Genomic DNA, 27,932 nt, shown 5'->3' on the forward strand with positions numbered 1-27,932 from the left:
TTTGTATAATGAATATTTCGCTAGTTTTTAAACACTGAAAGTGACTTCAATAAAATTTTGTTAAGTTAAACCTCTTATTTTTTCCACAATTTCAGAAATTGATAAATCTCATCTAAAATGTCATTTTCATTCCAAGGTTCAAGCACCGGGAGTGGTGGAGGGTTTAGTTTTGGTGCCCCCGCTACCACACAGTCAACACCCGCTGCCTCAAGCGGCTTTTCATTCGGTGGCGGTGCAGCAGCTGCTGCAACTACACCAGCAGCTTCAGGATTTAGCTTTGGCGGTGCAGCGGCTACAACAACGGCTGCTGCTCCAGCCTTTGGTGGATTAGGCGGTACAGCTTCGCCAGCTTCTAGTTCATTTAGCTTCAGTTCACCGGCCGCCAGCAAGCCTGCTGCTCCTGGTGGTTTTAGTTTTGGTGGAGGAGCTCCTGCTAGCACACCAGCTGCCCCGGCTGCTACATCGGCCGCTCCATCTTCAGGAACGATTACTTGATTAATATTGCTTTTGTTTCGGTTTAATTGGTAGGCTATGATAAATATACCCAAAATAATTACTTGGTTTTAGGTTCATTTACCTACCTTTGGTATTTAATGAACGACTTGAGATGACAATTTTACTTTTAAAAATATTAAGGAACGTTTAAGAATAAAATCATTTTAGATAAATTATTAAGTAATCAACATGATTTAGGTTTTAGCTTTGGTGGGGCTGCTAAACCAGCTGGTGGCCTCTCAATTACACCCGTTGCTGCTGTGGCCCCTGCGGCTGCAACCACAACCTCTACAGGATCTTCTTTTGGATCTACAGCAGGAATAGAATAAAACATAATGATTACCTAAGAATTTAAGATTCAAGAAGTTTTTAGATTGTTTAAAGTTAAAATCAAATTATTTTTAGAAATATTTTTTCCATTTATAAACCGTGCCACAATAGGTAACAAGTAAACTTATGTTAATTTTTTTTTCATTGTTTGCTGTCTTTTTTTATTCCAATGAATTTTTTCAATAAATTAATGTATTTTTATTCTTTGTAACAGGATTTGGCCTTGGGGGTGGTACATCTACGGCTAGTTCAGGATTCTCATTTGGTGGGGGAGCCTCTGCTACAACCACTGCTACTCCTGCTGCAAGCACAGGTTTCTCTCTTGGAGGAACAACGTCATCCGCCAGTTCAGGTTTTTCACTCGGAGGAACAGCACCGGCTGCTACAAGCATAGCAGCTACTCCCTTGTCAGGTTTTTCCCTGGGTGGTACACCTACAACAACAAGTTCCACAACTAGCGGAGGTCTTGGTGGATTTGGAGCAAAGCTTGGGGGTGGTAGTCTAACTTCTGGTACTCCACTTGGTCTTGGCACTTCTACAGCAACCACAACTGCTGCGGCTACTTCAGCAGCCGCTCCTGGAGGATTTTCTTTTGGTGGCGGTGCTTCTACAACAAAACCAACTGCTGCCGTAGGTGGTACTGCCTCAGGATTTTCGCTGGCTGGAACTGCGACAACTACTGCAACAACCACAGCTAGCAGTGGATTTGCGCTGCCGTCATTGAGCACAGGTACTTCAGCAGCGAGCACAGGATTTTCTTTGTCTACCAGTAGTGCAACCACCACGTCTAGTGGCCTATCTTTGCCCACATCTTCAGCTGCCAGTGTGGGATTCGGTAATTTGGCTGCACCTGCTGTAGCCTCAACTCAGGCCAGTCTCACGTCAACAACAACTACTACTTCGTCGGCAGCTGCAGCTGTACAAGCATCAAATCTGTCCTTCAGGCAGCTGGAGGAAAATATGAATAAATGGACCTTGGAGCTTGAAGAAATGGAGAAACAATTTCTTAATCAGTCCAGCCAAGTTAATGCTTGGGATCAACTCCTTGTTAAAAATGGAGAAAAAATCCTGGCGCTAAATGATACAGTTTCCAGGGTTAGACAAGATCAACAAAGGCTTGAACACGAGCTTGACTTTGTGGCCGGTCAACAGACAGAGCTGGAGGAAGCCTTGCGTCCTCTGGAGGCCTCTATTGGTGCTGGCAGCGGAGGACCGGTGGATACAGAGCGTGAACGTACCTATCAACTAGCTGAGAATCTGGATGCACAACTCAAACGCATGTCTGAGGATTTAAAGGAAGTTATTGCCCACCTTAATCTTGGCAATAGAGGCAGTGATTCTGCTGACCCTGTGGCACAGATTGCCAAGATCTTAAATGCTCACATGGACAGTCTCCAGTGGATCGACAGCAATGCTGGAAATATTGAGAAACAGTTGGCGCAAGTTCAAAGGATCACACAGATTCAAAAGAGAGACAGTGAGCGTCTTCACAGATCTTTCAATGACTAAAACTTTTTGTACAATTTAACAAAAAGCCATTAAAACCCCATTACAACTTTTTTCACAGATTTCCTTTTTTACTTATTATTGATGCCTAACATATAAAACGAAAATATAAAGTCATAGGTACTTTAAATCAAATCTAACTTTTAAATGATAACATAACTAGCCGTTTCCTAATCTTTAATTTTGTAAAGTTTCAAAACTTGAATATCATGAAATTGCTTTTTTGTATACAGTATACTTACCTAGTTGAATGAATAGGTTACATTGATAACATTATTTTCTACGATAAATTATTTTTCATGTTACCACTTTAGAAATGTGATTTTATAATCCTGAGTGTTTGTACGCTTATATTTTTTTTAAAGATGTAAACTATTATTTAAGACAAAAAATGGATCTTTTAGGAGATATAAGTTCAAGTGATAAGGTTTTGTTGGTTTGGAGTGATTTGGGAAATGATGCCGATAAACTACAGTCCTCTGTCAATACTATGAAGGTAGGTTTTATCTCATTTTGAATATACTGGAAGGTGACTGATAGGTTTAAATCCTGGTCCAACACTTCGTCACATCTAAAGACGGTTTAAATGCTGCTATGTCTGGTGTGCGACATAGATTGTTATTAGGGGGAAGGGGGGGGGAGTTGTAATATCAAGGCCAAAATCAGGTTCAACTCATTACCGTTTCCATGAATGCACAGTTAGAACTTTCAGACAAATATTTGTTTTATTTATTCACTACCTCTAATGTTCTAATAATGAGATAAAAGCGTAGAATGTGAAGCAATATTTCTAGAATTATGTCCAAGTCCTCTAATAAGAGTAGATGGCTTCAGTTTATCACATTTAATTTATTATAGGTAGTCCTCTCCATGTCTTGCAAAGGCTGTTATTTGACTATGATTTTTAAGTGAATACAATTTTATTTTAAATTTTAATTATTTTGCTCATAAATAAAAATACTATAAGGATTTGTTATTAAGGACAAGGTTGGTTCAGACGGAAATGTATCTGTAGAGAATTTTGAACGTGTGAAAATGGGAAATCATGCACAATCATCTTTTAATAAGGTACCTATACGCATATACTTTTTCTGCATTGTAATTTTAAATAACTAGGTAAATACGTTGGGCTATTAAAATTAGATAATTTTCCCCATTCAAGTAAAAGATGTTAAAAAAACTAAAATTTTCCTACAATCTGGTTATGTACGTCGTTTATTGTTAGGTAAATAAAATGCAGGATGGCATTTTCTGATCTAAATGCTATTTTAGTTACTTACCTACACTTTTTTTCATGAAAAAAAAAACAATTGAAATCAACTTTAAGACCAAATTATAATTTTATTATGTATTTCTGAAAAAAAACTTGATATTCTTCTAATTCTATATTTGTTGTAGATATATTCTGGTTGTATTGGTCTGCCTGTTTCCACACATTCATCTGATATTCTGGCATATTTTCTAAAGGTTCTTGCACCTAGTGGTAAACTTGTCATAGGTAGGTATTTTAATGTTCACATTCTGATATTCAAGCATATTTCTCTAGTTTTTGGTCAAGTAGTAAACTTGTCATAGGAAGGTAGTTAAACTGTTCACATTCTGATATTATAGAATATTTTCAAAAAATTTTCTCTTAGTGGTTATCTTGTCATAGGTAGGTATTGAAACTGTTCCTATTCTGATATTCTCGCATATTATCTGAAGTTTTTGGTACTAAGTAGTAAACTTGTAATAGGTAGGTATTTAAATTGTTCACATTCTGATATTCTTGCATATTTTCTAAAGGTTCTGGCACCAAGTGGTAAACTTGTTATAGGTAGGTATTTAAACTTTTTACATTCTAATATTCTAGCATGAGGGCTAAAGGTTCTGGCACCTAGTATTAAACTTTTAATAGGTGGATAGGTATTTATATGTTCACATTCTGATAGTTCAGCATATCTGCTTAAGATTCTAACTTCTTACACCAAGTTATACACTTGTTATTCACTTTCACAATTAAAAAAAAGAAAATACCTACCTATTCAGTAGTTTTACTAAATAAACCATTTGAGGGTTGGGGGAAATAAATTCAAATGGAAAATAATTAGGGTTGGGCCGGATATTTTTTTGACCGGATACCGGATATCCGGCTGATTTTAAATGCCGGATATCCGGTATCCGGTCGGATATCCGGCTAACGCCGGTATCCGGCTAATATCCGGTTATCCGGCCAAATTACCGGATATCCAGCCGGATAACCGGCCAAATTACTACATATTAAAGTATCAAAAAAGGATATAGTCCCTTTCGTAGCAACGCACCTTAAGGGGCGATTCGTTGTATTTTTAAAATTGCTTTTAATATTTTTTTTTGGTTAGGTTAGGTTATATTTGGTTAGGTGATTGCCCCGCAGGGTTAGGCAATTGGCCCCGCAAAGTTAGAGTCCCCCGTGAGGGGCTAAAAATAGGAGGAAAGCTTCTGTGAAAATACGAATAATCGCTCCTTAAGGGCCGTTACCACGAAAGGGACTATACCCGCAAAAAAATTTCTTCATAAACTGGTGTTTTATATTAAACTAGCGGCTGCGTCCCTAGTATCTAGGGATATTAGAAGGGACATGAAAGTGCAGAAAAATAACTTAAAACCTTACAACGACTTTTTTATAAAAATCAAACAGCCTAAAACCACCCTGGAACCTTTAAGAAGCTTCACTCTAAAGGAGAACCATATCGGTTCAGCGGTTAGCGAGATCCTTCGCTACACACAAAAAAAGCTTACTACTTTATATACACAGTTATGGAATCTCGACCACAAAGATTTTTTTATCCAATCTTGACAAGTGAGGTATTTTTGGAAAGAGGAATATACATAGAAAATGCCTATGTAAATTAGAAAATCCGCAGAAATAATATTTGCAAGTTATTTGCAAAAATCTGCAATGTTAATTTGCAAAATTAATTTCTTGCCTTAAATGACTTATTTATAAACAAGGATTACAACCTCCATAAGTAACAAAGCACAAAAAATAAAATCATAGATGGTAATACATACAAGTAGATTTAAAGTGTATTTAATAATTGATTTATTGGAGAAAATAAACATGAAACCCTGTTCTATTTTGTATAATGTTGACAATCAAAGTAAATAACATAAAAGATGCTCATAACAATGGGAAAAATTATTTTGATACTGATATCCAAAAAAAGTTTTAAGATTAGGAAAAAGATATGGAAAAATTTAAAAATAGCCAAAAACCTGCAAAAAGGACCGTCATGGTTGTTTTCTTTAAACAACAGGAAATGTAATTTAGATATGTATAACTGAAAAATTTTTGGAAATTGTACCATAAACACCAAAGATATGGAGAAAAATGTGAAAAATAAAAAAAAATAGCCTAAAACCTGCTGAAAAACAGTCTGACCGTCATAGTTGTTTTCTTAAAAGGACAGGAAATTTAATTTTGATATCTATAACTAAAAAATTTTTGGAAATCGGACCATAAACACCAAAGATACGGAGAAAATGTGAAAAATACAAAAATAGCCTAAAACCTGCTTAAAGGCAGTCTGACCGTCATAGTTGGTTTCTTTAAAGGACTGAAAATTTAATTTAGATTTCTATAACTGAAAAAATTTTGAAAATCGCACCATAAACACAGAAGATATTGAGAAAAATGTGAAAAATACAAAAATAGCCCAAGACCTGCTAAAAAGCGGTCCTACCGTCATCGATGTTTTATACTTAATTGTGCTCCTTGATGATGGGAATGTTGTCAAAAAATTTCAGCATTCTATCTTTTATAGGAGCTGAGTAAATCCCATTTCCCCCATAGCGTTACGGACGGACGGACAAAGTGAATTATAGAGTAGCTTCGCTACTAATAAATCTTTTATGAAATATGTTTATCTATAAGTTTAGAACATACCTAAGGCAAAAAAATTTTCTTTAGTGTTACTTTTTTCACCCTATATATGAAAAAAGCAGTTTCTCACAATTTATGATAAAAAGAGGTATAGGAACAAAAAATGTGTTTTTTCTTGATGTAAACACAATAATTGGCATAAAATCTATCATCTTAAACGTAAAAATCAGATATAGAATCCTTTTTAGAGGAAATATAGTGCAAAAAGTAACAAAGACATTTTTGCAAAGTATGAAAATCTAAAGAAAATAGGTAGTTCTTTTTGATTTTGATATACATATCAGATAAATGGATATAAAATTAGTGATCAAAAACTATAAAACAAGTTATAACTTTTTTCAACCCTATCATTGATTAAAATGCACTTTTAGGTTTACTCATTACCAAAGTTGCACATAAAAACTCTTTTTATTAAGTTATTAAACAAAATAAATTCAAATCAACAATTAGGCGTTTTTTATAATGCAGTAGACCATTATGTAGTTGGTTTTTTGGCATTTATTTTGTTTAATTACTTCACAAAAAGAGTTTTTATGCACTACTTCGGTAATTCTTTAACCTAAAAGTGCAATTTAATCAATGACAGTGTGGAAAAAACTTATAACATGTTTTATAGTTTTTGATCACTAATTCTATATACATTTATCTGATATGTATATCAAAAGCAAAAAGAACTATTTTCTTTAGATTTTCATACTTTGCAAAAATGTCTTAGTTACTTTTTGCACTATATTTCCTCTAAAAAGGATTCTATATCTGATTTTTACATTTAGAATGATAGATTTTATGCCAATTATTGTGTTTACATCAAGAAAAAACATATTTTTTGTTCCTATACCTTTTTTTTATAATAAAATGTGAGAAACTGCTTTTTTCAGATATAGAGTGAAAAAAGTAACAATAAAGAAAATTGTTTTGCCTTAATTATGTTCTAAACTTATAAATAAACATGTTTCATAAAAAGATTTTTTTTCTAAATTTGTCATTTGAGGCATGAAATTATTTTGCAAATTAACATTGCAGATTTTTGCAAATAACTTGCAAATATGATTTCTGTGGATTTTCTAATTTACATAGGTGTTTTCTATATATATTCTTCTTTCCAAAAATACCTCACTTGTCAAGATTGGATAAAAAAATCTTTGTGGTCGAGATTCTATAACTGTGTATAATAGGATAAAATTAAGGTTAAAACTTAAAAAGGGGGGGGTTTTTAATGCAACCATCTCGTAATCAATGTATAAATGGCACTTAGAATTCTAATTTCGACCTCAAATTTTGCATGAGTAATCCTTGGTAGGTCTATTTTCCCTAAATCGAACAAAAAGTTGGAAAAGTAACGGCTGGCAGCTGGCGGCTCAGCCGTTTAGCCGTTTTTTGCCTAATTTCAGGGCAAATTCATCATTAATTACGTAGGAATCAACTTTTTAAAACATATTTTTGGTTTAATTCATGTTAAATGTTAGCAATAACCATTTTTAAAATTTCTTGTACCAGCTGCTAAACGGCTAGAACCGGCTGAAAACGGCTGGGAGCTGCAAAGAGTATGAATAGTTGATAGGGCATGTGACATGTCTAGGGGTAGGTTTTTATGGTTGCTGAGCTCAAAAATACTACCAAAAATAGTGGCAGCTCAATCATATGGCAGCTGGGTAACGGCCGCTGCTGAGCTGGGAGCTGCCAAGAGTTGAATGTGTAGATAGGGCTTGTGACATGTCTAGGGGTAGGTTTTTATAGTTGCTGAGCTCAAAAATGCTACCAACAATAGTGGCAGCCCATCAATATGGCAGCTGGGTAACAGCTGCAGCTCAGCTGGTAGCGGCCAAGAGTAGAATGGGTAGATAGGGCTTGTGACATGTCTAGGGGTAGGTTTTTATGGGTGCTGAGCTCAAAAATGCTATCAAAAATAGTGGCAGCTCATCCATATGGCAGCTGGGTAACGGCCGCTGCTCAGCTGGGAGCAGCCAAGAGTAGAATGAGTAGATAGGGCTTTTGACGTGTCTAGGGGTAGGTTTTTAGGGGTGCTGAGCTCATAAATACTATTAAAAATAGTGGCGGCCCATCCACATGGCAGCTGGGTAAAAGCTACAGCTCAGCTGGGAGCAGCCAAGAGTAGAATGAGTACATAGCGCCTGTGAGGTGTCTAGGGATAGGTTTTATTGGGTGCTGAGCTCAAAAATACTACCAAAAATAGTGGCCGCCTATCAATATGGCAGCTGGGTAACAGCTGCAGCTCAGCTGGTAGCGGCCAAGAGTAGAATGGGTAGATAGAGCTTGTGACATGTCTAGGGGTAGGTTTTCATGGGTGCTGAGCTCAAAAATACTACTAAAAAAAGTGGCCGCCCATCCATATTGCAGCTGGGTAACAGCTAAGCTTAGCAGTAAGCCGTTATTTAAGACTCATTGACTATTGGGACTATTGAAGGATAACCAAATATTGAATATTTCAGTATAAATACACTATTGTCATTTTATATTATTAATAACAACACCTTATCAATGTATTGATTTAGTTGTAAAACGGCTGAAATTGGCTGAGAACAGTTACCAACAGATAAAAGTAAACAAGTAAAGACATAGCTTGTGATGTGTCAAAGAGGTGTAAGTTTTTATAGGTGCCAAGCTCATTAATACTCCCAAAAATAGAAAAGCCCATCCATATGGCAGCATGGTAAGGGCTGCTGCTCAGCTGTAGCTGTTACCCGAACTTTTATTGGTAGTATTTTACAACACCCATAAAAACCTACCCCTAGACATGTCACATGCTATGTACTTTTGGCTATTGTTAGCTTTTCTCAGCCGTTTTATGGTAGTTTTCAGCTCTTGAAACAGTGAAATATAGTAATTAAAAAGAGTTATTAGTAATATATCCATGAAAAAAAGGTAAAATGTTAATAGGGAAAAGTTTAGTTCCACTGAAATAATCAATTTTTTAAGCCTCAAAAAACAGCTGAGCTGTGGCCATTACCCAGCTGCCATATAGAAGGGACGGCACTAATTTTTGTGCTCAGCGTCCATTAAAACCTACCCCTAGACACATCAGAAGCCCTATCTACTCATCTACTTTTGGCCGCTCCCAGCTGAGCTGCAGCTGTTACCCAGCTGCCATATGGATGGGCGGCCACTATTTTTGGTAGTATTTTTGAGCTAAGCAACCATAAAAGCCTACCCCTAGACACGTCACAAGCCCCATCTACTAATTCTACTATTGGCCCCTCCTAGCTGAGCTGTAGCTGTTACCCAGCTGCCATGTGGATGGGCCGCCACTATTTTTGGTAGTATTTTTGAGCTCAGCACTCCGAATACCTACCCCTAGACACGTCACAAGTCCAATCTACTTATTCTACTCTTGGCCGCTCCAAGGTGAGCTGCGGCCGTTACCCAGCTGCCATATGGATGGGCGGCCACTATTTTTGGTAGTAGTATTGAGCTCAGCACCTATAAAAACCTACCCCTTGACACGTCACAAGCCCTATCTACTCATTCTAATCTTGTCCGCTCCCAGCTGAGCTGCAGCTGTTACCCAGCTGCCATATGGATGGGCTGCCACTACTTTTGGTAGCATTTTTGAGTTTAGCACCCCTAAAAACCTACCCCTAGACATGTCACAAGCCCTATGTACTCATTCTACTCTTGGCCGCTCCAAGGTGAGCTGCAGCTGTTACCCAGCTGCCATATGGATGGGCGGCCACTATTTTTGGTAGTATTTTTGAGCTTAGCACCCCTAAAAACCTACCCCTAGACACGTCACAAGCTCTATCTACATATTCAACTCTTGGCAGCTCCCAGCTCAGCAGCGGCCGTTACCCAGCTGCCATATGATTGAGCTGCCACTATTTTTGGTAGTATTTTTGAGCTCAGCACCCATAAAAACCTACCATTAGACACGTTACAAGCCCTATCTACTCATTCTACTCTTGGCCGTTACCAGCTGAGCTGCAGCTGTTACCCAGCTGCCATATGGATGGGCTGCCACCATTTTTGGTAGCATTTTTGAGCTCAGCAACCATAAAAACCTACCCCTAGACATGTCACATGCCCTATCAACTCTTCATACTCTTGGCAGCTCCCAGCCGTTTTTAGCCGGTTCTAGCCGTTTAGCAGCTGGTACTAGAAATTTAAAAAATGGTTATTGCTATCATTTAACATGAATTAAACCAAAAATCTGTTTTTAAAAGTTGATTCCTACGTAATTAATGATGAATTTGCCCTGAAAATAGGCAAAAACGGCTAAACGGCTGAGCCGCCAGCTGCCAGCCGTTACTTTTCCAACTTTTTGTTCGATTTAGGGAAAATAGACCTACCAAGGATTACTCATGCAAAATTTGAGATCGAAATTCGAATTCTAAGTGCCATTTATACATTGATTACGAGATGGTTGCATTAAAACCCCCCCCCCCCCCTTAAGTAACTAGGTATTAAATGATCTTTTTTCTTAGCAAATAAATCTAATTAACTACCCTCAATCTGTAATATCAACCCCTGACGGTTGGAGGATGGGCAGGGAGGTGGCGTTGAATGCCTGCCCCCATCCCCTCTGTTTTTTTCTATCCCATTTTCTGTGTATAAAGGTAGAGGGCTATAACTGAGTGACTTTCAAAATATGGGTATGACACATAACTGAGAGTTGAAATTTTTTTAATACCTGGATGCCAGCAAATCTGGTAAGGTCATTCAGGTAAAAAGTAAAAATATATTTTACTTAAACAAAGCATTTCATGTTATCTAATACTAAAATATCCTATAGTCGTACATCCTCATATGTAATATAGGTGTTCAAGTCGATTTCAGGTTCCAGGTATAATCCTGCAAGTCCTGAACCTCCAGGTCTCCAGAAATCTTAAAACGGTTCCTGTGACCCAGGGTTGTCGAATTGGGCACTTTTTTTGATATTGGGCGGCCCAATTGCCCAAAAGGGTTTTGGGCGGGTTTTGGGCGCCCAAAAGTGGTTTTGGGCATTCTTTTTGGGCAAATGTCGTAAAAAGCATATTAAAAGGATATAAAATAGCCTAAAACCATACCTAGACTTATTATTATAAATAAAATAGCCTAAAACCATCTCAGGACCTATAAAAGCTCCACTGGAAAGGAGAACCATATCGGTTCAGCAGTTGGCGAAATCCTTCTCTAGATACAAAATAGCTTACTAATTTATATAGTTAACGAGCGGCTACGGCCCTAGAGGCCTCTAGGGGCACTTGAGGAGGGGAGAGTCAAATTTGATAATCCAATTATTATATTAGATTTGAAAAGAAAAAGTAAAAAAATTGGAGGGGGGTGGGTTTCCTCCCACCATTTTTATTTTTAGTTTAAAAAATTTTAAAAAAAGTTTTTTGGGGAGTAATTTTTTTCTAGGGGCGATTTCTCTTATGAGGGTGGTGGTACCCTTCCCTAAAATAGTTATAAACCTTCCCAGAACCTATGAGAAGCTACCCTGTTATAGAGAACCCGATCGGTTCAGCGGTTAGCGAAATCCTTCGGTACAAACACACAGACACACAAACAAACAGACACACATCCTGTTACTTTAGTATAAGGACTAGCGGCTACGCTCCTAGAGGCCTCTGAGGGCACTTTAGGAGAGAGTCGAATTTAAAAATTAAATTTCTTATTTTAGATTTTAAAAGAAAAAGTAAAAAAAAAATTTTGGGGGGGCGAAAATTTTTTTCTTTTCGGGGGGGATGCCCCCTCCCCCTCATTTTTAATTTTAGTTAAAAAAATTCAAAATAATTTTTTTTTGGGGGGGGGGGAATTTTCATTTTTTGGGGGAGGTTGGGGGTGTCCCACCCCCCAAGAAAATAGTTATAAACCTTCCCGGGACCTATGAGAAGCTACCTTGTTAAGGAGAACCCGATCGGTTCAGCGGTTAGCGAGATCCTTCGGTACAAACATACAAACACACAGACAAACACAGAAACATACTGTTACTTTATTATAAGAACTAGCGGCTTCGCCCCTAGCCTCTAGGGGCTTTGCCCCAAGAGATGACAACAAAAAAATTCAAAAAAAAAAATAAGAAGAACTAAAGAAATCTTCTACAAAAGAAATTTTCTACAAAAGAAATCTTCTACAAAAGAATATTTCTTCAAAAGAATATTTCTTCAAAAGAATTCTTCTACAAAAAAAAAAAAAAAAAAAAAAAAAAAAAAAAAAAAATGGGGGGGATTTTTTTTGTTTTTGAGGGGGTTGGGGGTGTCCCACCCCCCAAGAAAATAGCTTAAAACCACCACAGGACCAATAGGTATATACCCTGAAGAGTAGAATCCGATCGGTTCAGTGGTTACCGAGATCTTAAGGGACGGACGGACAGACAGACGGACAGACGGACAGACGGACAGACATCGTTCTACTTTGTATTATAGATATCACCCAAAAAATAGGCCCGCCCCCCCTCTTTTTTAACCCCCTCCCCTTTTTCTCTCCCCCTAAAAGGGGGGTGCCCAAAACTGCCCAAAAGGACCTTATATTGGGCGGCCCAAAACCGCCCGCCCAAAACTGCCCGCCCAAAAGCGCCCGCCCAAAATGACAACCCTGCTGTGACCGCAAATCTTTACTTACAGATTTCAAATTTTAAACTTAGGCTTTTTTATATATGTTCATGACATATTACAATTTCATAAAATCCATTGCCGTTTACCTGCCAACCGTCGGTTTGCGGCTGGCAGCTGCCAAGTACTGCTGCCACCGCCAAAATTTATCCTTTGAGATTTCTAATATAAAATTTACATAAAAATAAACATATTCAGAAAAAATTGTTCTTCTAGCTTCAATAATAAAAAAAAATTACAGCCATTTAAGATTAAAAAAACAAAGATTTTTGTTGTAAAATATAAAAGATTATATTGCCGGATATCCGGCCGGATAGTTTCAATATCCGGTATCCGGCCGGATATTAAAATGGCAGGATATCCGGCTGGATATCCGGCCACACCGGATATCCGGCCCAACCCTAGAAAATATACACCCCTATGTTAATATTAAACTGAAAGAAATGCATTCTCCACAAGTGATTTTAAAAATTATTTTGTTCAGTTGAACCTTGTGAAGAATCCAACCTACCTTCTGTTAGGTCCAGGCTAATTCAAGCTGGATTCACAGATTGTCAGGAACCTGTACAAGTTATAGTAGAGACAGGTAAACATTTGTGAATGAAACCTCTCATTTAATCGCTTGACTGAGTGGTTTGCACATGGTTTTGATTTATAGGTGTATTTGTTAAGTTTGTGAAAAAAGGTGAGGCATTTTTCCCTATTTCAATTTTGAAGGGGGTGTTGCCATCCTTACCTTTTCGCAAGCTTTTGCATCCGCTATTATGTATGACTGAGACTTTTTATGACAGAAATTTGCAACTTATGTTAAAGATTGACAATATTACCTATTTAATTCTTTTATAAATAAGTAAAGTATTAAATTAATAAGGTTTTTAAAGTTTAATTCTGTGAATTATGCATTTTTATCAAAGATTGTATACTTTTTTATAAAGTTTGTACGCTTGCGTAGGTGTTATGTACTGTAATCCTTTTTTAAAACATATTTTTATCTGTTTTGAAAGGACTACGTTTAGTTTATACGATGAAGTTAGGAATTTTGAAACTTGATCAAAAAGAGGTATCATCAAAATAACCCTTGATATATATTTTAAATTAAAACACCAAATCTACTAAACACTTAGTTTGTCAGGTTTTCTAGGTAGATTTTTTTTTATTTAATAGCAATTAAAATTTCCCTGATAGTTTTGTTCAGATTTTCTATGAAAAAATCTTTTCATTTTGAACAGGATTACAAATATTTAAAAAAGAATTTTGATTAAAATATTTGTCGTTGCATTAGTTAACAAAAAGATACAATTATGAAACATAAATTTGGTTGATTCCCATATTTTTGAGATTAAAAGAAGTACCACCCCCCCCCCCAAAAAAAAAAAAAAGATGCATATTCAACCTCTGCCATGACTGTTTGGCCTAAACTTTAAAAATACATTTTTAGAAGCGCGGCCACTCCATAAAAGTATTTCTGTCCGACTGTCTGACACTCAGTAACTCTGAAAGATTCAAATTGCAAAGATATCCCATACAATTACATATAAATGTCTTTTAACTCTCATTTTTTACATTTTATGATAATGATCTGAGGATCTATTTAAGTCAGTGAAAGAAATTAGAATTGTATTCCATGAATGGAATTAAAAAAATATCATAAGTTGTGTTTCTATCTTTAGTGTCCAAGTAGTACCTAGTTTTCTCTACTTTATATTTACAGTCTAGGACTTTACAATGCAAAAGATTTAACTCAATCATTAGTACAACTAAGGGTAAAGCATACACAATAAAATAGCTTATAACCTAGTCTGTTAGTCTATATAAATCCCCCCCCCCCTTCGCTCTCTGTATTTAAAATTACAGTTTTCTCTGCAGTTCTTTTATTGCATATTTTACTTTCTATATTATTTCTGTGCTGCAGATTACTGATCCTTTTAAAAATTAAAAAAATTATAAACAACATTGTCCATGTTTATGTAAATATGAAAAAATGAGATGGTGTTATTTAAAAGTAATAAACTTGCAGAACAGGGATTATTCCTTTATTGAATGCCCTTTGTTTCAATTTGTAAAGAAAAATATGTTTCGTCGTCTTGTATTCTTTATTAGAATTTGCGAAAATTGAGATTAAACAAGTTTATGTACATCCAAAAAAGTTGCAGGAAACGCTTTTGTATATTTAAAAATATGATTTATTCACAGGGGAATTACTCCCAAACCACCTTCGCTCCTTTTTTTTACAGGCGCAGTCCTTAAAGTTTATTATTAATGGCGAAGCCATTAGCTATGCTCATAAAAAACTGTTAGGTATTAAATATGTAAATATTCGATTCTTTTCATAAGAACATTAAATCTAATTGAAATCCTCTTCAGATGGGAAGATTACGTCTCCTGTGTACAGCTGGCAAGCTACCAAGCCAAAGTTTGAAGTTGGAGCCTCCCGCCTGCTATCCTTTGCCAAGAAACCTGTAGAGGCTGCCCCAGCTGCAACCAATGGACAGGTATAAAGCTTTCTGGGATTCGTAGGCATGTCTCTAGGTAGTAAATTCTATGCTACTATGAGATTTATCTTTTTATAAATATCGTCTTCAAAGGGTTTTTAGGAAGGTGACCTGCTCTTCTCCTAAAATAATTTAACTTTAAATAACGCAAAGTACATTATTTTTTTTGTGTTTACAATTCTTGACGTTTTCAATCTTTAATATTTTGTTTTAAAAGTTCGTGAAAACGAATAATTCTTGGTACTTAACAGCTGTAACCAACAACAACTGTATTAACTGGAATGAAATATTTGTGCCTACCTAAATATTTCGTGATTTCATCAGTTTTTGATGGTTAATCCTTAAGTAATGAAGTAGTAATGGCAACCTTTTTATCTTATTTTTTTATTTGTTGGTTATACCTTATTCCTGGGAAGGCTACTTAGCATTTTAAAAACTTTATTTTTACTAAACAACGGCAATATGTTTTAGGCCAATAAATGGACTCTAGATGACCTGGATGACGACACAGTTGAACTTATTGATGAAGATACACTTCTTGATGAAGCAGATCTTGTCAAACCTGATCCACAATCCCTGAGGTATTTCCAAGTTCACATTTTCAACTTAGAATATATATGTAACAGGATGTCTGTGTCTAATCGCCAACCGCTGAACCGATATGGTTCTTCTTTAGAAAATAGCTTCTCATAGGTCAAAGGAAGGTTTCAAAATATTTTGGGGAGGTTTCAGTACCACCACCCTCCCAAGAGAAATCGCCACGAGAACAAAATGACCTCCCACCAAAAAAACTACGACTTCCTTAGAAAGAACAAGAGATTAAACTGATTCTATAAAATTAAGCGTTGTAGCTAATATTTACAACAAATCTTAAATTTTTATGTTGTTAAGTATTTTTATAACAAGATTTGCATATTGCATAAAAATATAAGAGTTGTAATCATTAAATTAAAAATTCTAGGTACATTTTTGTGTGGAATTTTATTAACCACAACTGATAGCAGTGCAAAAAAGATAAGTTAATAAATTCCAAAATTCGCTCTTTTTAGGCAGTACATATATGCAGTAAGTTTAGTTTTTTTTATTATCTTGTGATATTATTGTACAATGTACATTAGTTTATCTAATAAAACAGAAGAAAAGAATTTTCAAAAGGTGCTGTTTTATTGACGTTATTTAACTGTTGTAGTATTTTATAAAAATAATGATATTTAGAAAGATATTTTTAAGGAATATGTTAAGAATTTTTTTCACTTTTATCTGTTTTACATAATTTGGTTTAAAATGGTAATTAAAAGGGATTGAATTCAATCAATGTCAAAACTTTCGTAAAAAGTTAACGAAATAAGTATAATCTCCACTTCTTTATGAGAAAAAAATATTTTTTTTTGTTTATGAATGATTTGTATTTTTAGTCTAATCGGATCTGTGGGATATGCTAAAAAGTGTTTTTACTTTCAGAGTGTGTGGCACTACTGGTAAAAGGAAAGCATGTAAAGACTGTTCATGTGGACTCAGAGAGGAGCTTGACGCTGGCAAACAGGTAATTTGCAGGGTAACAGGGAAGATAATAAACGCTAAATAAATCTTATTTGGCATTAAAAAGTGTAAAATAAATTTTCTCTTTTATTAGATGGTGAAATTTAGGGTAATAAACGGATTAAGGTGCGGTCGGGTGACTGAGGGTTCAGCGGTTACAAAATAGGTTGGATGTAAAGCACCAAAATATTTAGTTAGCTTAACATCATACTAATATTTCATGCTAGATATGTGAAGTGACTTAGTATTGGAAAATAAGCTTTTAAACAAAACAGCATTAAGGATATCTGTGTTATATAAGAAGTTCCGTATGTGTCCTATTTCATAGTTTTAATTTTGATATTAGATCAAGTTCTTGTAAATATGATGTATTTTTGTCTTTAAATCTCTCTTATTAAGTGCAATACAATGATACTTCATATTCAATAAGTTTAATGTTTCTTAATTATAAAAGTGTGCTATAATTTATACTTTTATTGGAAAATCATCTCCTTTAAGTCGCATATAAAATTAATATTTTTATTTTATTATAAAATATCTTAATATCCATAGACAGATACTTTGATGAATCAATTCTTTGAATATTTGATAGAGACATTTAATATTAAAGGTTTTTTTTCACGTTGAGCATTGGACGTATTTAAAAACATAAAAGTGTGAAACAAAATTTTGGCTAAAAAATTTTAATTTGTTAAATTACTTAAAATTGCCTTTAACGGGATTAAACCTATTCAAAATAGCACCCATTTGAGACACGTCGTGATAAATTGTAATTTTTAGGGTTTGGATGAATGTGAAATTCGGGAAAAAACTCCCTTTTTGAAAAAAACTTTAGTTGGTAGTGCTTGATGATAAATGTACTTTGAAGCAAAAATTATATCTCTAAACTTCTATTTTTATTTTAGCCAACCCAGAAATCTGTAACTTCGTCCTGTGGATCCTGTTACCTTGGTGATGCTTTTAGGTATAATTTGGGTTTCTTTATGCAGTTCATGTTTTTCTCAAGGTTGTCCTTGTTTTTTCGCCGGCTAAGTGTAAAAAAATGGATTTTTTCACTGCTTGAAAAAAAGTTTGTCTTTCCTTTGGGGTTGACACTTATTTGAAGGTACTAGTTTTACACAACTCGACCAACTAAATACGAAAGAAGCATTATTTTTTATTAGGAATTATCATTTGTCCTCAGACGCAAACAACACATTATTATTTACCTACCTTTTCAAAATTGATTTTTTATAACTACCATAATATCTATATCATAAATTGCACAAATATGAGTATTCTTTTTGTTTAGATGTGCCAGTTGTCCCTACCTTGGGATGCCAGCTTTCAAACCTGGAGAAAAGATCCAGTTGTCTGATCGTCAGCTTAATGCTGATAAATAAATTTTAGCCCCTTAATAGTCAATCTCTTGAGCTTAGGCTTGATTATTTAATCCATAAAAATCTTATTTTAATATTAAATAAACAGTTTATATGATACATTTGTATTGGTCTAATTTATTTGATTTAAAAGTAATATTACGTTTTTATTATGAAAAATTTTCATAGTCATTGATTTTTATTATTTCATGCCTAAGTAATTTCTGGTTTTTACAACTGTTAACTTGTGATAAAGATACATACTAGTACTTTTAAGCATTTGTATAAGTATTTTTTTTTCAGAAGAAATGTTAGACTACATATTAGAGCTTTTACAGGTAATAATACCTGCTTATATTATTTTCCTTCAGAACTTAGAACTATCAAATCATTTTAACCCTGTATGTAAAATTCTGCTCTTGAAGCTGGTAACAAAGGGTGTGTAGAATTAGATAAATAAATCTTTCTTAGGTCCTATCTATCTCGCCCTTAAAGTTAAACTTTAGCTTAAAGTTTAACGCATAACTTATTAGGTTAGAGTTCATGGGTTCGAGCCTTAGCTTACATGTTAGTAAAATGTTATTAATCATGAAATCAATGCTTCTTAAGTGACATCAATATTAAGCATAATGAATTTTTTCGATTATAATGGAATTTGAACTTGTATGGTTTGAATTTTGACTTTCATATCAAAGAATACATTGGAAAACTTTATTGTTAATTTTTTTTGTATGGGCAATGAACCATATATTCCACATAAAAGTATAACACACAAGATATATTTTATAGAACAACGTTTTGTAATTTTAGGATGTGTCGGGTCCATTGATATTTCAACTATTTCTCATCTATTGCATTGCATTCTTAATAGGTAGGTTTACATTTATAGATGGTTATTTTACAATTAGCTCATGAATCTAAAAGGATAAGACAATGGCTGATAAATTGATGTACTTCCATGAATCCATATCCAATGATATACTCAAAATTACCCCTTATGTACATTGCAATTATATAGTGGTTAAACGTTATTTAACCAACTAATCAAATATACTAATGTACCCAAAGTTGTTAAGCCAACGAATAGGAAAACGTAATTTATAAAAGTTTTGGGACTATTGTAATAAACACCTCATTGTTCTCTCTCTCTCTCTCTCTCTCTCTCTCTCTCTCTCTCTCTCTCTCTCTCTCTCTCTCTCTCTCTCTCTCTCTCTCTCTCTCTCTCTCTCTCTCTCTCTCTCTCTCTCTCTCTCTCTCTCTCTCTCTCTCTCTCTCTCTCTCTCTCTCTCTCTCTCTCTCTCTCTCTCTCTCTCTCTCTCTCTCTCTCTCTCTGCAATTAAATAATTTTTAAACAGGTATCCTTTCAACGGTTTGACGCACGCTTTTTGGTTATTATGTAGACTAGTTTTGGACTAGTATTATTGTGTCTTAAAATTGAGATAGGTAAAAATTTGTTTACGACTAAGATAAAGTCTTACTGGGTGGAACTTGGCAAAGAAAGTATTAACAGAATGATGATTGAAGTGCCGAGGCTACACACACACACACACATTAAGTCTTTATTGTCTGTTTGATATTTTGACTTTTTTTCTTTAATAGATGGCATTGTCTGCTTTTTTCACTGTACAAAATTTTTATTTGGAAGGTTAGGTATTTTATTTATAACGAGAAAACAGTAATGTTTGCTCTTTTTCTAAAGAAAGACTAACTGATTATTTTTCTTTAGGTTATGTCATGAAGTTACGTCAGAAGTTAACTTTATCACTAGAATCTGGGGGCGGGGGAGGAGGGGATGAAACATCCCTCCCAAACAAAGATCAAGTGCTCAATCTAATCAAAACCAGAAGGTCCATCATGCCTAAAGATTTATGTGGTGAAATTTTAAGGTGGGTTGTAATTTTGTTAAAGTGGATCCTTTCTAGATTTTTTAATAATTTTAAAGATTATTTACCTAATATGTTACTAATCTTACTGTTTAATTGGTATTATTTTTTTTTTACAGACTGTTTATGTACAAAACATCTGTAACTCAAATTTAAAAAATATGAACTATTTGGCTAATAATAAAAAGAAGACTAAAATAGTAAAAACTCTTGTGTTGATGCATTATCAGCACATGAATACTATTCTGATCAACAAGTATCTTAAAAGAAAGTGAGATATTTTCTACCAGAACAAAATCTTCAATAGTTTTTTGTTTGTTGAAATCAACATAGTTTATATATTTAGCGATGAAGATTTGTCATATTTACTGGAGGCTGCTAACTGGGCCCCAACTCATCACAAGACAGAACCCTGGAGGTATGTGGCCATCTCTGGCAGCCAGAACATGCTAGGCAGGATATTAAGCCTACCTAAAAAGAAAGAGGAGCTGGGAGAGGAACTTTTGAAAAGCCACTTTTTGCCACTAACCTTGAACACAAAAGAACTCAATAAAAAATAGATACAGCACCGAAATCTTTGATGTTTTTGTCTGACAATCCCCTCAAAAAAATCTGAAAAATAGTACCTACCATAATAGTTATTTCTCGCATCGTATTGTAAACAGCTTTCCGCGGATATAGAATGTACAATTATAAGACTAAAAAAATGGCTTTAATCTTATGATCGTACATTTTTATATTCGTAGAGAAAGATGGATAGACATAGTTTTTTCGAATGGATGAGAACCGGTTCTTATCCACAGGATTCGAATGAATACGAGATAAATGTATTTCTAAGGGATTTGTATGTCATAAATCTTTCTTTTAAATTTTTAGAATAACTTTAACTTATCTGATTTTAAAAATGTTTTAGTAAAAACTATTATTTATAGGTACTAGACTTAATATTTTACAGATTATCTCGAGTTTCTTGAGGACTGGTATTCAACTAATAGGTATGTGTAATTTTTTCTAGAACGTAGCAACTATAATGGCCCTCTCATTATTTCTGGATAGATTTTTACAATCATAAAATGAATATGAGGTATCTTTATTCTTTTTAAAACTGTCTTAATTATTTATAATTTATTTATATTTTTACTTCTTTTATGTCTGTATCGTAAAATTATGATACATATATTACCTAAGTAAAAAATAATAATAATCCGTGCTGTTTACATACATAATAAAGAATTTCGAAAATTTTGTTAAGCTCAGGATCGGAAGGCAAAATTATTTGGTTGTTTCCGATAGCTTGATGAATGTTTGGTATTTCTATATCTATCTGATCGACCAGGGATAAAGTCACGGCCAAAGATATTTCTTCTGATATTTTTAGGATATGTTATTCATTTAATTTACGTACATTTTTTAATTCTGTTCAATAACGATTAGGTTGTTAAGTAACGGTTTTAGCTAGTGTACAAACTAATATAAGATATTTTTTTAGTAATTATATTTTTTAAGTTTCTTTTTAAAATGAAGAATTATTGGCATAACTAAGGAGTAAACAAATTAACTATTCTCCTCGTAGTTTTAAAAGAAGTAGACTATTACCTATACAATAAGAAATCACATTTTTTATTAGTTAGGTAATTTTCATAGAATAGGTAAGCTTTTTAATTGCCAAACTTAAATCAAAGTATTATTTATACAGGGTGAGTCAGAAAAAAACTGTATTGTCCCATTTTTCAACAAAATAAACAAATATGATGTTTTGACTTTTACTTACCCTATATTCTATAGAATTATGGTATTCCTATATATCCAAGATCAACATATATTTTATATTGCATTCCTTATCTTACATTCCATCAAGCCTGAGCTGGCCCTGGATACATACATTTATATATATATACCTACCTTTATTTTGTGCTCTATGCATTTTCACCGAAATTTTTTTTTATAGATTTTTAAGTTTATTTGGTCTATTTCTATGGGGAATAAAATGTTATTGTCTACTTCTAAATGAAATTGGACTCTAAAATTTTTAAAAATTACTTTAAGTATAACTGTTTCATTTTTCGATCTTTTTTTTGTACTGTCTGTTATATATTACGTACGCCACGGTTAGCTCTGTTCGTTATTTAAGGTATCTAGAATTGTACTTTCGATTTCAAACTTTGGACGATTATTCTTGTAACAGTTAGATCCGATTTAGAAATTAAAAGAATTCTAAATCGTTACCAAAAAGTTTTAACTTTTTGACAATCCCTTTTTATTGATGTTGTTATCTTTGCCTATGGTTTTTCCTATGGTTAAGCTTAACTTATTTATATATATTTTTCCAAAAATTAATACATACATGATTAGTACATGATGTATGTATATTTACTTATTATACAATATTTCTATTAGTTTTTACTTATGATATTTGATTAATTATGATATTAGCTCTACAATATTTTCAATTATTTTAAACAAGGAGAATCAAGGGTTTTGTGTCTAATTTTAAATATTTGGAAATTTTCTTAAATTCCTTTTGAAGTTTTTAATAAGAATTTGCTGAGTAATTTTGAGTGGTGGGTTATTTCTATCCCTCCCCCCTCTCTATTTAATTTCCAAATTTCTATTAAAAAGTAAAATAGATATATCCTTACAGTTTATCCCCCCCCCCCGCAATAATACTTTGAATTGAAATCACATAATAATATCTAGCGGTTTCGCCCCTAGCCTCTAGGGGCTTTTCCCCAAGAGGTTTGATCAACCTATTTTTGTGTTATTTGAATTTAAAAAGAAAAAGAAAAAAAGGATAATTTTTTGGGGGGGAGAGGGAATTCCCCCCTAAGAAAATAGCTTAAAACCATCACATGACCAGAAGGTATATTCTCTGAAGAGTAGAGCCCAATCGGTTCAGTGGTTACTGAGATCTTAAGCTTCAGACAGACAGACATCTTACCACAGTTATGGAATATAATTTTATATACATTTATCTGATATGTACATCAAAATAAAAAAAACTATTTTCTTTAGATTTTCATACTTTGCAAAAATGTCTTGTTACTTTTTTACTCTAAAAAGGATCCTATATCTGATTTTTACATTCAGGATGATATATTTTATGCCAATTATTGTGTTTACATCAAGAAAAAACATGTTTTTTGTTCCTATACCTTGTTTTATCATAAAATGTGAGGAACTGCTTTTTAATATATAAGGTGAAAAAAGTAACACTAAAGAAAATTTTTTTGCCTTAATTATGTTCAAAACTTATAGATAAACACATTTCAAAAAAGATTTTTTTCTACATAAGTTATTTAAGGCATGAAATTAATTTTGCAAATTAACATCGCAGAGTTTTGCAAATAACTTGCAAATATGATTTCTGCGGATTTTCTAATTTACATAGGCGTTTTCTATGTATATTCCTCTTTCCAAAAATACCTCTCTTGTTCATTAATTTATCGGCTATTTTCTTATCCCTTTGGATCCCTGAGGAGAGGATCTATACTGACCCTAAAATGAAGTTGTATTTGTTCAGAGAGAATTTGACCTCGGATGACATGACCAAGTTTGATGTAAAGTATCAAAGTTTGAAGAGTCTGCTCCCAGCTAATGCCAGGTTGGACACTTAACAATAACCAGGGTAACAAGGATTGGTGAATTAACAATAAATCACCCCCATCCACTGCACCTTTAGACAAGAAAGTGCTCGATCCTTATTTCTACGTTTTCACAAAATATTCTTATAATAGAGTAAACGGATTTCTGTTTGTCTGTCTGTCTATTAAGATATATAAGTTTTCCGGAATTTTATTGTTAGGGGGAGATTTGAAATCTGCATCAAATTTTAAGGATTTTTTATAAAATTCGTTTTTTGTATGATTCTTTATCTAAAAGCGGAAATGCATTTTAAGTTAATTAATTTTGACCAATAGGATAGGTGGATTTTAAACTACCTGCGCTCTAATTGGTTGAGTGATGTACGCCATCCAATCAGAGCGCAGATTTTTTAAATCCGCCAATCACAGATGCCAAAATTAATTAACTTAAATTGCATTTCCGCTTTTAGATAAAGAATTATATAAAAAACGAATTTTATAAAAAATCCTCAAAATTTGATGCAGATTTCAAATCTCCCCCTAACTTTAAAATTCCGGAAAACTTATATATCTTACTGTCTATAACGTATGATTTCGCTAACCGAAGAACCGATATGGTTCTTCTTAATAGGCTAGCTGGGTTATAGGTCCTGGGAAAGTTTATAGCTATTTTGGGGGAGGGTCCCGCCCTCCCAAGAGATATTGCAAAAAAATACATGCGACGGAAAAAAGGGTTTTGGTAAACAGCTGATCTTTACATCGATTAGAAAGAAAACATTTTACGTGCTCTTAGAGGCCTCTAGGGGCGTAGCCACCACACCAAAGGAAAAAAAAATTGATAGATTTATCCTGTATACCTATTCATATTGCTAAAATTATTTGTTTATAGTCATATGCTGATAATCTGTATGAAGCGCCAGGCCTTGCCAGATAAATTGTTGCCAGAATGGGAAGAAATCTGTGCTACAGCTTGCAGTGTCCAGGTCAGATTTAACAATTTTATTTACAAAATTGATTGTTTACTCTATAATGATCTAATAAAATTTGTGATTAGTATGTCGTAATTAACATTCCAATACTCCGAAAATAGGTTCTTTACAATGTGAAATCTCTTTACACTAGAGAAAAATGTAGACCCGTTAAAGAATACCTAGTTATTTATTGCATCATATTATTGACAACTTTTCGCGAACATTAAGATAAAAAATTATAAATTAAAACCAGTTTTGTTAGCCCCGTGGGTCTGAAGGACTAACAAAACTGGTAACAATTTTAAGATTTATTAATATTCATGGGAAATTGTCTGTAATACGATGTTATACATGAATTGATTGAGAACCGGTTCTCAGTCCAGCGGATATTAACGGGTTTCGAAGCCATATTGGAAAACATATTATCAATCGAACAAAATTCTGAAGACAAAATTCTTACCTCTTTTCCACCTTTGCTGTAATATGTATATAGTCAGTTTATATCAAGGAAAAAAGTTATAAAAATAAATTCTTTCCTCTTTTCAACCTTTGCTATATTATGATGAATCCATCTATATCAAGAAAAAAGATATCTCCCTTCCGTTTAATCTCCTTTTTTGATTTTTGATTTTTGATTTTTGATTTTTTTGTTTGTGCAGAATATTCATCTGGCTTTGACGGCTCTACCTGGTTGGGGAGGATTCTGGTCATCTCACACCTGGTGCAAGCATGCCAGAGACAGCAAACAATTCAAGGTAAAAAACAATTTCAGTTAAAACAATATCCATGAAAGCAAAACTCTAAAATCAGACGGTAGGACAAACAAACATTAACACTTATAGATTTTAAAAACTTAATAATAAAAGTATGTTTTTTAGTAGCGAAGCTACTCTATAATTCGATATGTCCGTCTGTCTGAAACGTTTTGGGGGAAACGTGATTTTCTCGGCTTTGAGTTAATTGAGTTATAATGAGCATCTATGTTTGTAAAATAATCTGTGGCTTGGGTCTAGTTTTATTTGGGTTAGCCAAACATTATCCTGTAGGTAGATGTAATGTTTGGCGTTTAAAGGATTACAAAGTTTAACTGTACCAAATTCAATATCAACATAAAACATGGACATAATGTGATTGCTTAGTTTTGTTGCATATGCATTGAATGTGTGGTGTGTTTGTGTGTGATAAGTCACGTGGACATTATAGTAAAACAATATTGGGGGAACGGTTTAAATAACTGTATTTCCCTATCCCAATGACCTTGCGCCGACTCTCAATTGGGTCTTTGAATATGAACCAATAGTGTCGGGAATATTGACAGAGCCAAGCAGCAGAATACCATTTGCTAGCAGACGAAAAAGGTCATTGGAAAAGGGGGGAGGTATATACATCTATACTAAAGATCTGTTACGTGAACATTATTATTGTTCAGGAATATCTTGGGCTGGAGGAAGAGGATAGAGTATTTGGAGCATTCATTCTTGGCAAAGTGGCTCCAGGCAAAAAATTTAAATCCACCAGAGGTCCTTGGCAAGATAAGGTAAAATTGTTAAAGAATATCCTCAATTACCGCAGCATTTCTTTAACCAGAGTATTTTCTTGCGTCCTAAAGTCAACTAAAGTCCAAAAATATCTTAATTTTGTCATCTTTAAAAAACAAGGATGACAACATCCATAAAAGCGAAGCTCTGAAATGGAAGGACAAACGGACATTAACACTTGTATAATGTCAGAACTGAATAATCAGAATGCGAATGTATAAGAGTCAAAGCAAAATTGTAAGTAAATTTGTTGAAAAACTGCTTGATACAGGATAATGATTATGGACATACTTACATTTTTAGGACTTGATTATAGAGTTGCTTTGCTTTTAATATTGTACTTTGTTGTCCTAGGAATCAGTATATCAAAAATCAGACCAATCAGATAATTAGGTCACATACAAATTTGTTGTTAAAAATGTAAAAAAATCAACATGTTTAAAATGGACGTACGGACATTTTGGTAATGATTATAGAGTTGCTACGCTTTCTAAATCGTACCTAACTATTACAGGAATCACCATGCAAAATTTGAAATCGATAGGACAATTATAACATGCCTAAATTAACGAAAAAAGGTATTTAAAAAAGTTAAAAAATCAACATGTTTAAACTGGACGTACGGACATTTTGGTAATGATTATAGAGTTGCTACGCTTTCTAAATCGTACCTAACTACTGAAGGAATCACCATGCAAAATTTGAAATCGATAGGACAATTCTAACATGTCTAAATTAACGAAAAAAGCTATCCGTTACGGACGTACGGACGGACGGACGTACGGACGGACCGACCCTAATTATAGAAAAGCTTCGCTTTTAAAAATTTATCCTTTTAAAATTAATGAATAAAATTTGTTTTGTTCTACACAGTCTTCTTGTATAATCTTCCTATACAATAGAAATAATTTTAATTATGGCATCCTCTTTTAATTGAAAACAGGTGCGTGCACAGGATTTGTTTAGAATAAAGTGCGATGCTCACTAAAAACTTGTACAATTCTAATAACTTTTGAAACACATATTAAATTTATGGTTTTGTATTATATTGGTTTACAAAGAAAATCAAGATGGAATCAACACTTTTTTTGCATGCAGTTGGCAATTTAAAATTAAATATCCTTTTGAAAATTAAAATCTATGATATTCCCCTTTTTGAATACAGTAGCACATTCCTTTGCACGGTGAAAAATGAAAAAGGGAGACATTTTTCGTAAGGGCATGAGTTGCTTTATTGGGGTATAACGTGGATTTACTTTTTTTCTCCGAATTGGACAATTTTGAATCATTTGAGATAAGCTTTTTTAAATTTTTCACACTTGTGATATTTTTTTGGTATAGTTTGGATATGAAATGGAAGAAACAAATGTATACCTATCTAGCTTACTTTTAAGATAAGAATATTGTTCCAGCATCTCAACTTTATAATTACTTTAAATTGGTCAAAAAACTATTTTTATTTTGTTTTTTAGGTTATTATGAGGACAAATATTGAATAAAAACAAACAATCATCACTAAAACTAAATGGAATTCAGACGCGACAAACAAGACATTTACAGGGACAAAACTTATATGAATCTGTTTGTAAACTAGAACAGGGTAGACAAAGATTCTGTATCTTAAAATCTTATTGTTAGTCTTGATAGTTAATAATATTATTTAGTAGTGCCTTATTTAGCAATATTTATTAACAAAGATCGTCTTCAGACAACTAGCCGCAAATTTGGCAGATTATCATTGATCACCTTTTTTCTTATACAAAAATATGTTTATCCATATTGACTTT

At 33.8% G+C, this 27,932-nt stretch overlaps 3 protein-coding genes across 3 annotated transcripts; all 3 read left to right on the forward strand.

Annotated features, from left to right (window-relative positions):
* Nucleotides 1–99: 99 nt before the first annotated feature.
* Nup62 (nucleoporin 62) lies at nucleotides 100–2,716 on the forward strand. Its single transcript, XM_080151814.1, has 3 exons — nucleotides 100–487; nucleotides 694–809; nucleotides 1,030–2,716. The coding sequence occupies exons 1-3, from the start codon at nucleotides 118–120 to the stop codon at nucleotides 2,332–2,334; spliced, it is 1,791 nt and encodes a 596-aa protein (XP_080007940.1). The 5' UTR covers nucleotides 100–117; the 3' UTR covers nucleotides 2,335–2,716.
* Nucleotides 2,702–18,481, forward strand: CIAPIN1 (cytokine induced apoptosis inhibitor 1). Its single transcript, XM_080150869.1, has 9 exons — nucleotides 2,702–2,827; nucleotides 3,313–3,399; nucleotides 3,730–3,829; nucleotides 13,268–13,369; nucleotides 15,148–15,275; nucleotides 15,747–15,856; nucleotides 16,737–16,818; nucleotides 17,720–17,778; nucleotides 18,106–18,481. Exons 1-9 carry the CDS (start codon nucleotides 2,723–2,725, stop codon nucleotides 18,194–18,196), a joined length of 864 nt encoding a protein of 287 aa, XP_080006995.1. The 5' UTR covers nucleotides 2,702–2,722; the 3' UTR covers nucleotides 18,197–18,481.
* LOC145311861 (putative NAD(P)H nitroreductase YfhC) lies at nucleotides 18,466–27,685 on the forward strand. Its single transcript, XM_080150870.1, has 10 exons — nucleotides 18,466–18,510; nucleotides 18,983–19,043; nucleotides 19,899–20,058; nucleotides 20,402–20,508; nucleotides 21,011–21,050; nucleotides 23,576–23,656; nucleotides 24,526–24,619; nucleotides 25,267–25,362; nucleotides 26,037–26,144; nucleotides 27,618–27,685. The coding sequence occupies exons 1-10, from the start codon at nucleotides 18,481–18,483 to the stop codon at nucleotides 27,642–27,644; spliced, it is 804 nt and encodes a 267-aa protein (XP_080006996.1). The 5' UTR covers nucleotides 18,466–18,480; the 3' UTR covers nucleotides 27,645–27,685.
* The last annotated feature ends 247 nt before the right edge of the window (nucleotides 27,686–27,932 follow it).

Source organism: Acartia tonsa, chromosome 2 (genome assembly GCF_053477335.1).
Source record: "Acartia tonsa isolate MP-2025a chromosome 2, ASM5347733v1, whole genome shotgun sequence".
NCBI lineage: Eukaryota > Metazoa > Arthropoda > Copepoda > Calanoida > Acartiidae > Acartia > Acartia tonsa.

Excerpts from the sequence above, each read along its gene's own strand:
- LOC145311861 (XM_080150870.1), top strand. The coding sequence starts at position 18,481 with ATGTTAGACTACATATTAGAGCTTTTACAG. Across the intron at positions 20,059-20,401 it reads TTATGTGGTGAAATTTTAAG|CGATGAAGATTTGTCATATT; the intron begins GTGGGTTGTAAT and ends TTATATATTTAG. Across the intron at positions 21,051-23,575 it reads GACTGGTATTCAACTAATAG|AGAGAATTTGACCTCGGATG; the intron begins GTATGTGTAATT and ends GTATTTGTTCAG.
- CIAPIN1 (XM_080150869.1), top strand. The coding sequence starts at position 2,723 with ATGGATCTTTTAGGAGATATAAGTTCAAGTGATAAGGTTTTGTTGGTT. Across the intron at positions 3,830-13,267 it reads TAGTGGTAAACTTGTCATAG|TTGAACCTTGTGAAGAATCC; the intron begins GTAGGTATTTTA and ends TATTTTGTTCAG. Across the intron at positions 15,276-15,746 it reads CAGCTGCAACCAATGGACAG|GCCAATAAATGGACTCTAGA; the intron begins GTATAAAGCTTT and ends AATATGTTTTAG.
- Nup62 (XM_080151814.1), top strand. The coding sequence starts at position 118 with ATGTCATTTTCATTCCAAGGTTCAAGCACCGGGAGTGGTGGAGGGTTT. Across the intron at positions 488-693 it reads CGCTCCATCTTCAGGAACGA|GTTTTAGCTTTGGTGGGGCT; the intron begins TTACTTGATTAA and ends AACATGATTTAG. Across the intron at positions 810-1,029 it reads GATCTTCTTTTGGATCTACA|TTTGTAACAGGATTTGGCCT; the intron begins GCAGGAATAGAA and ends GTATTTTTATTC.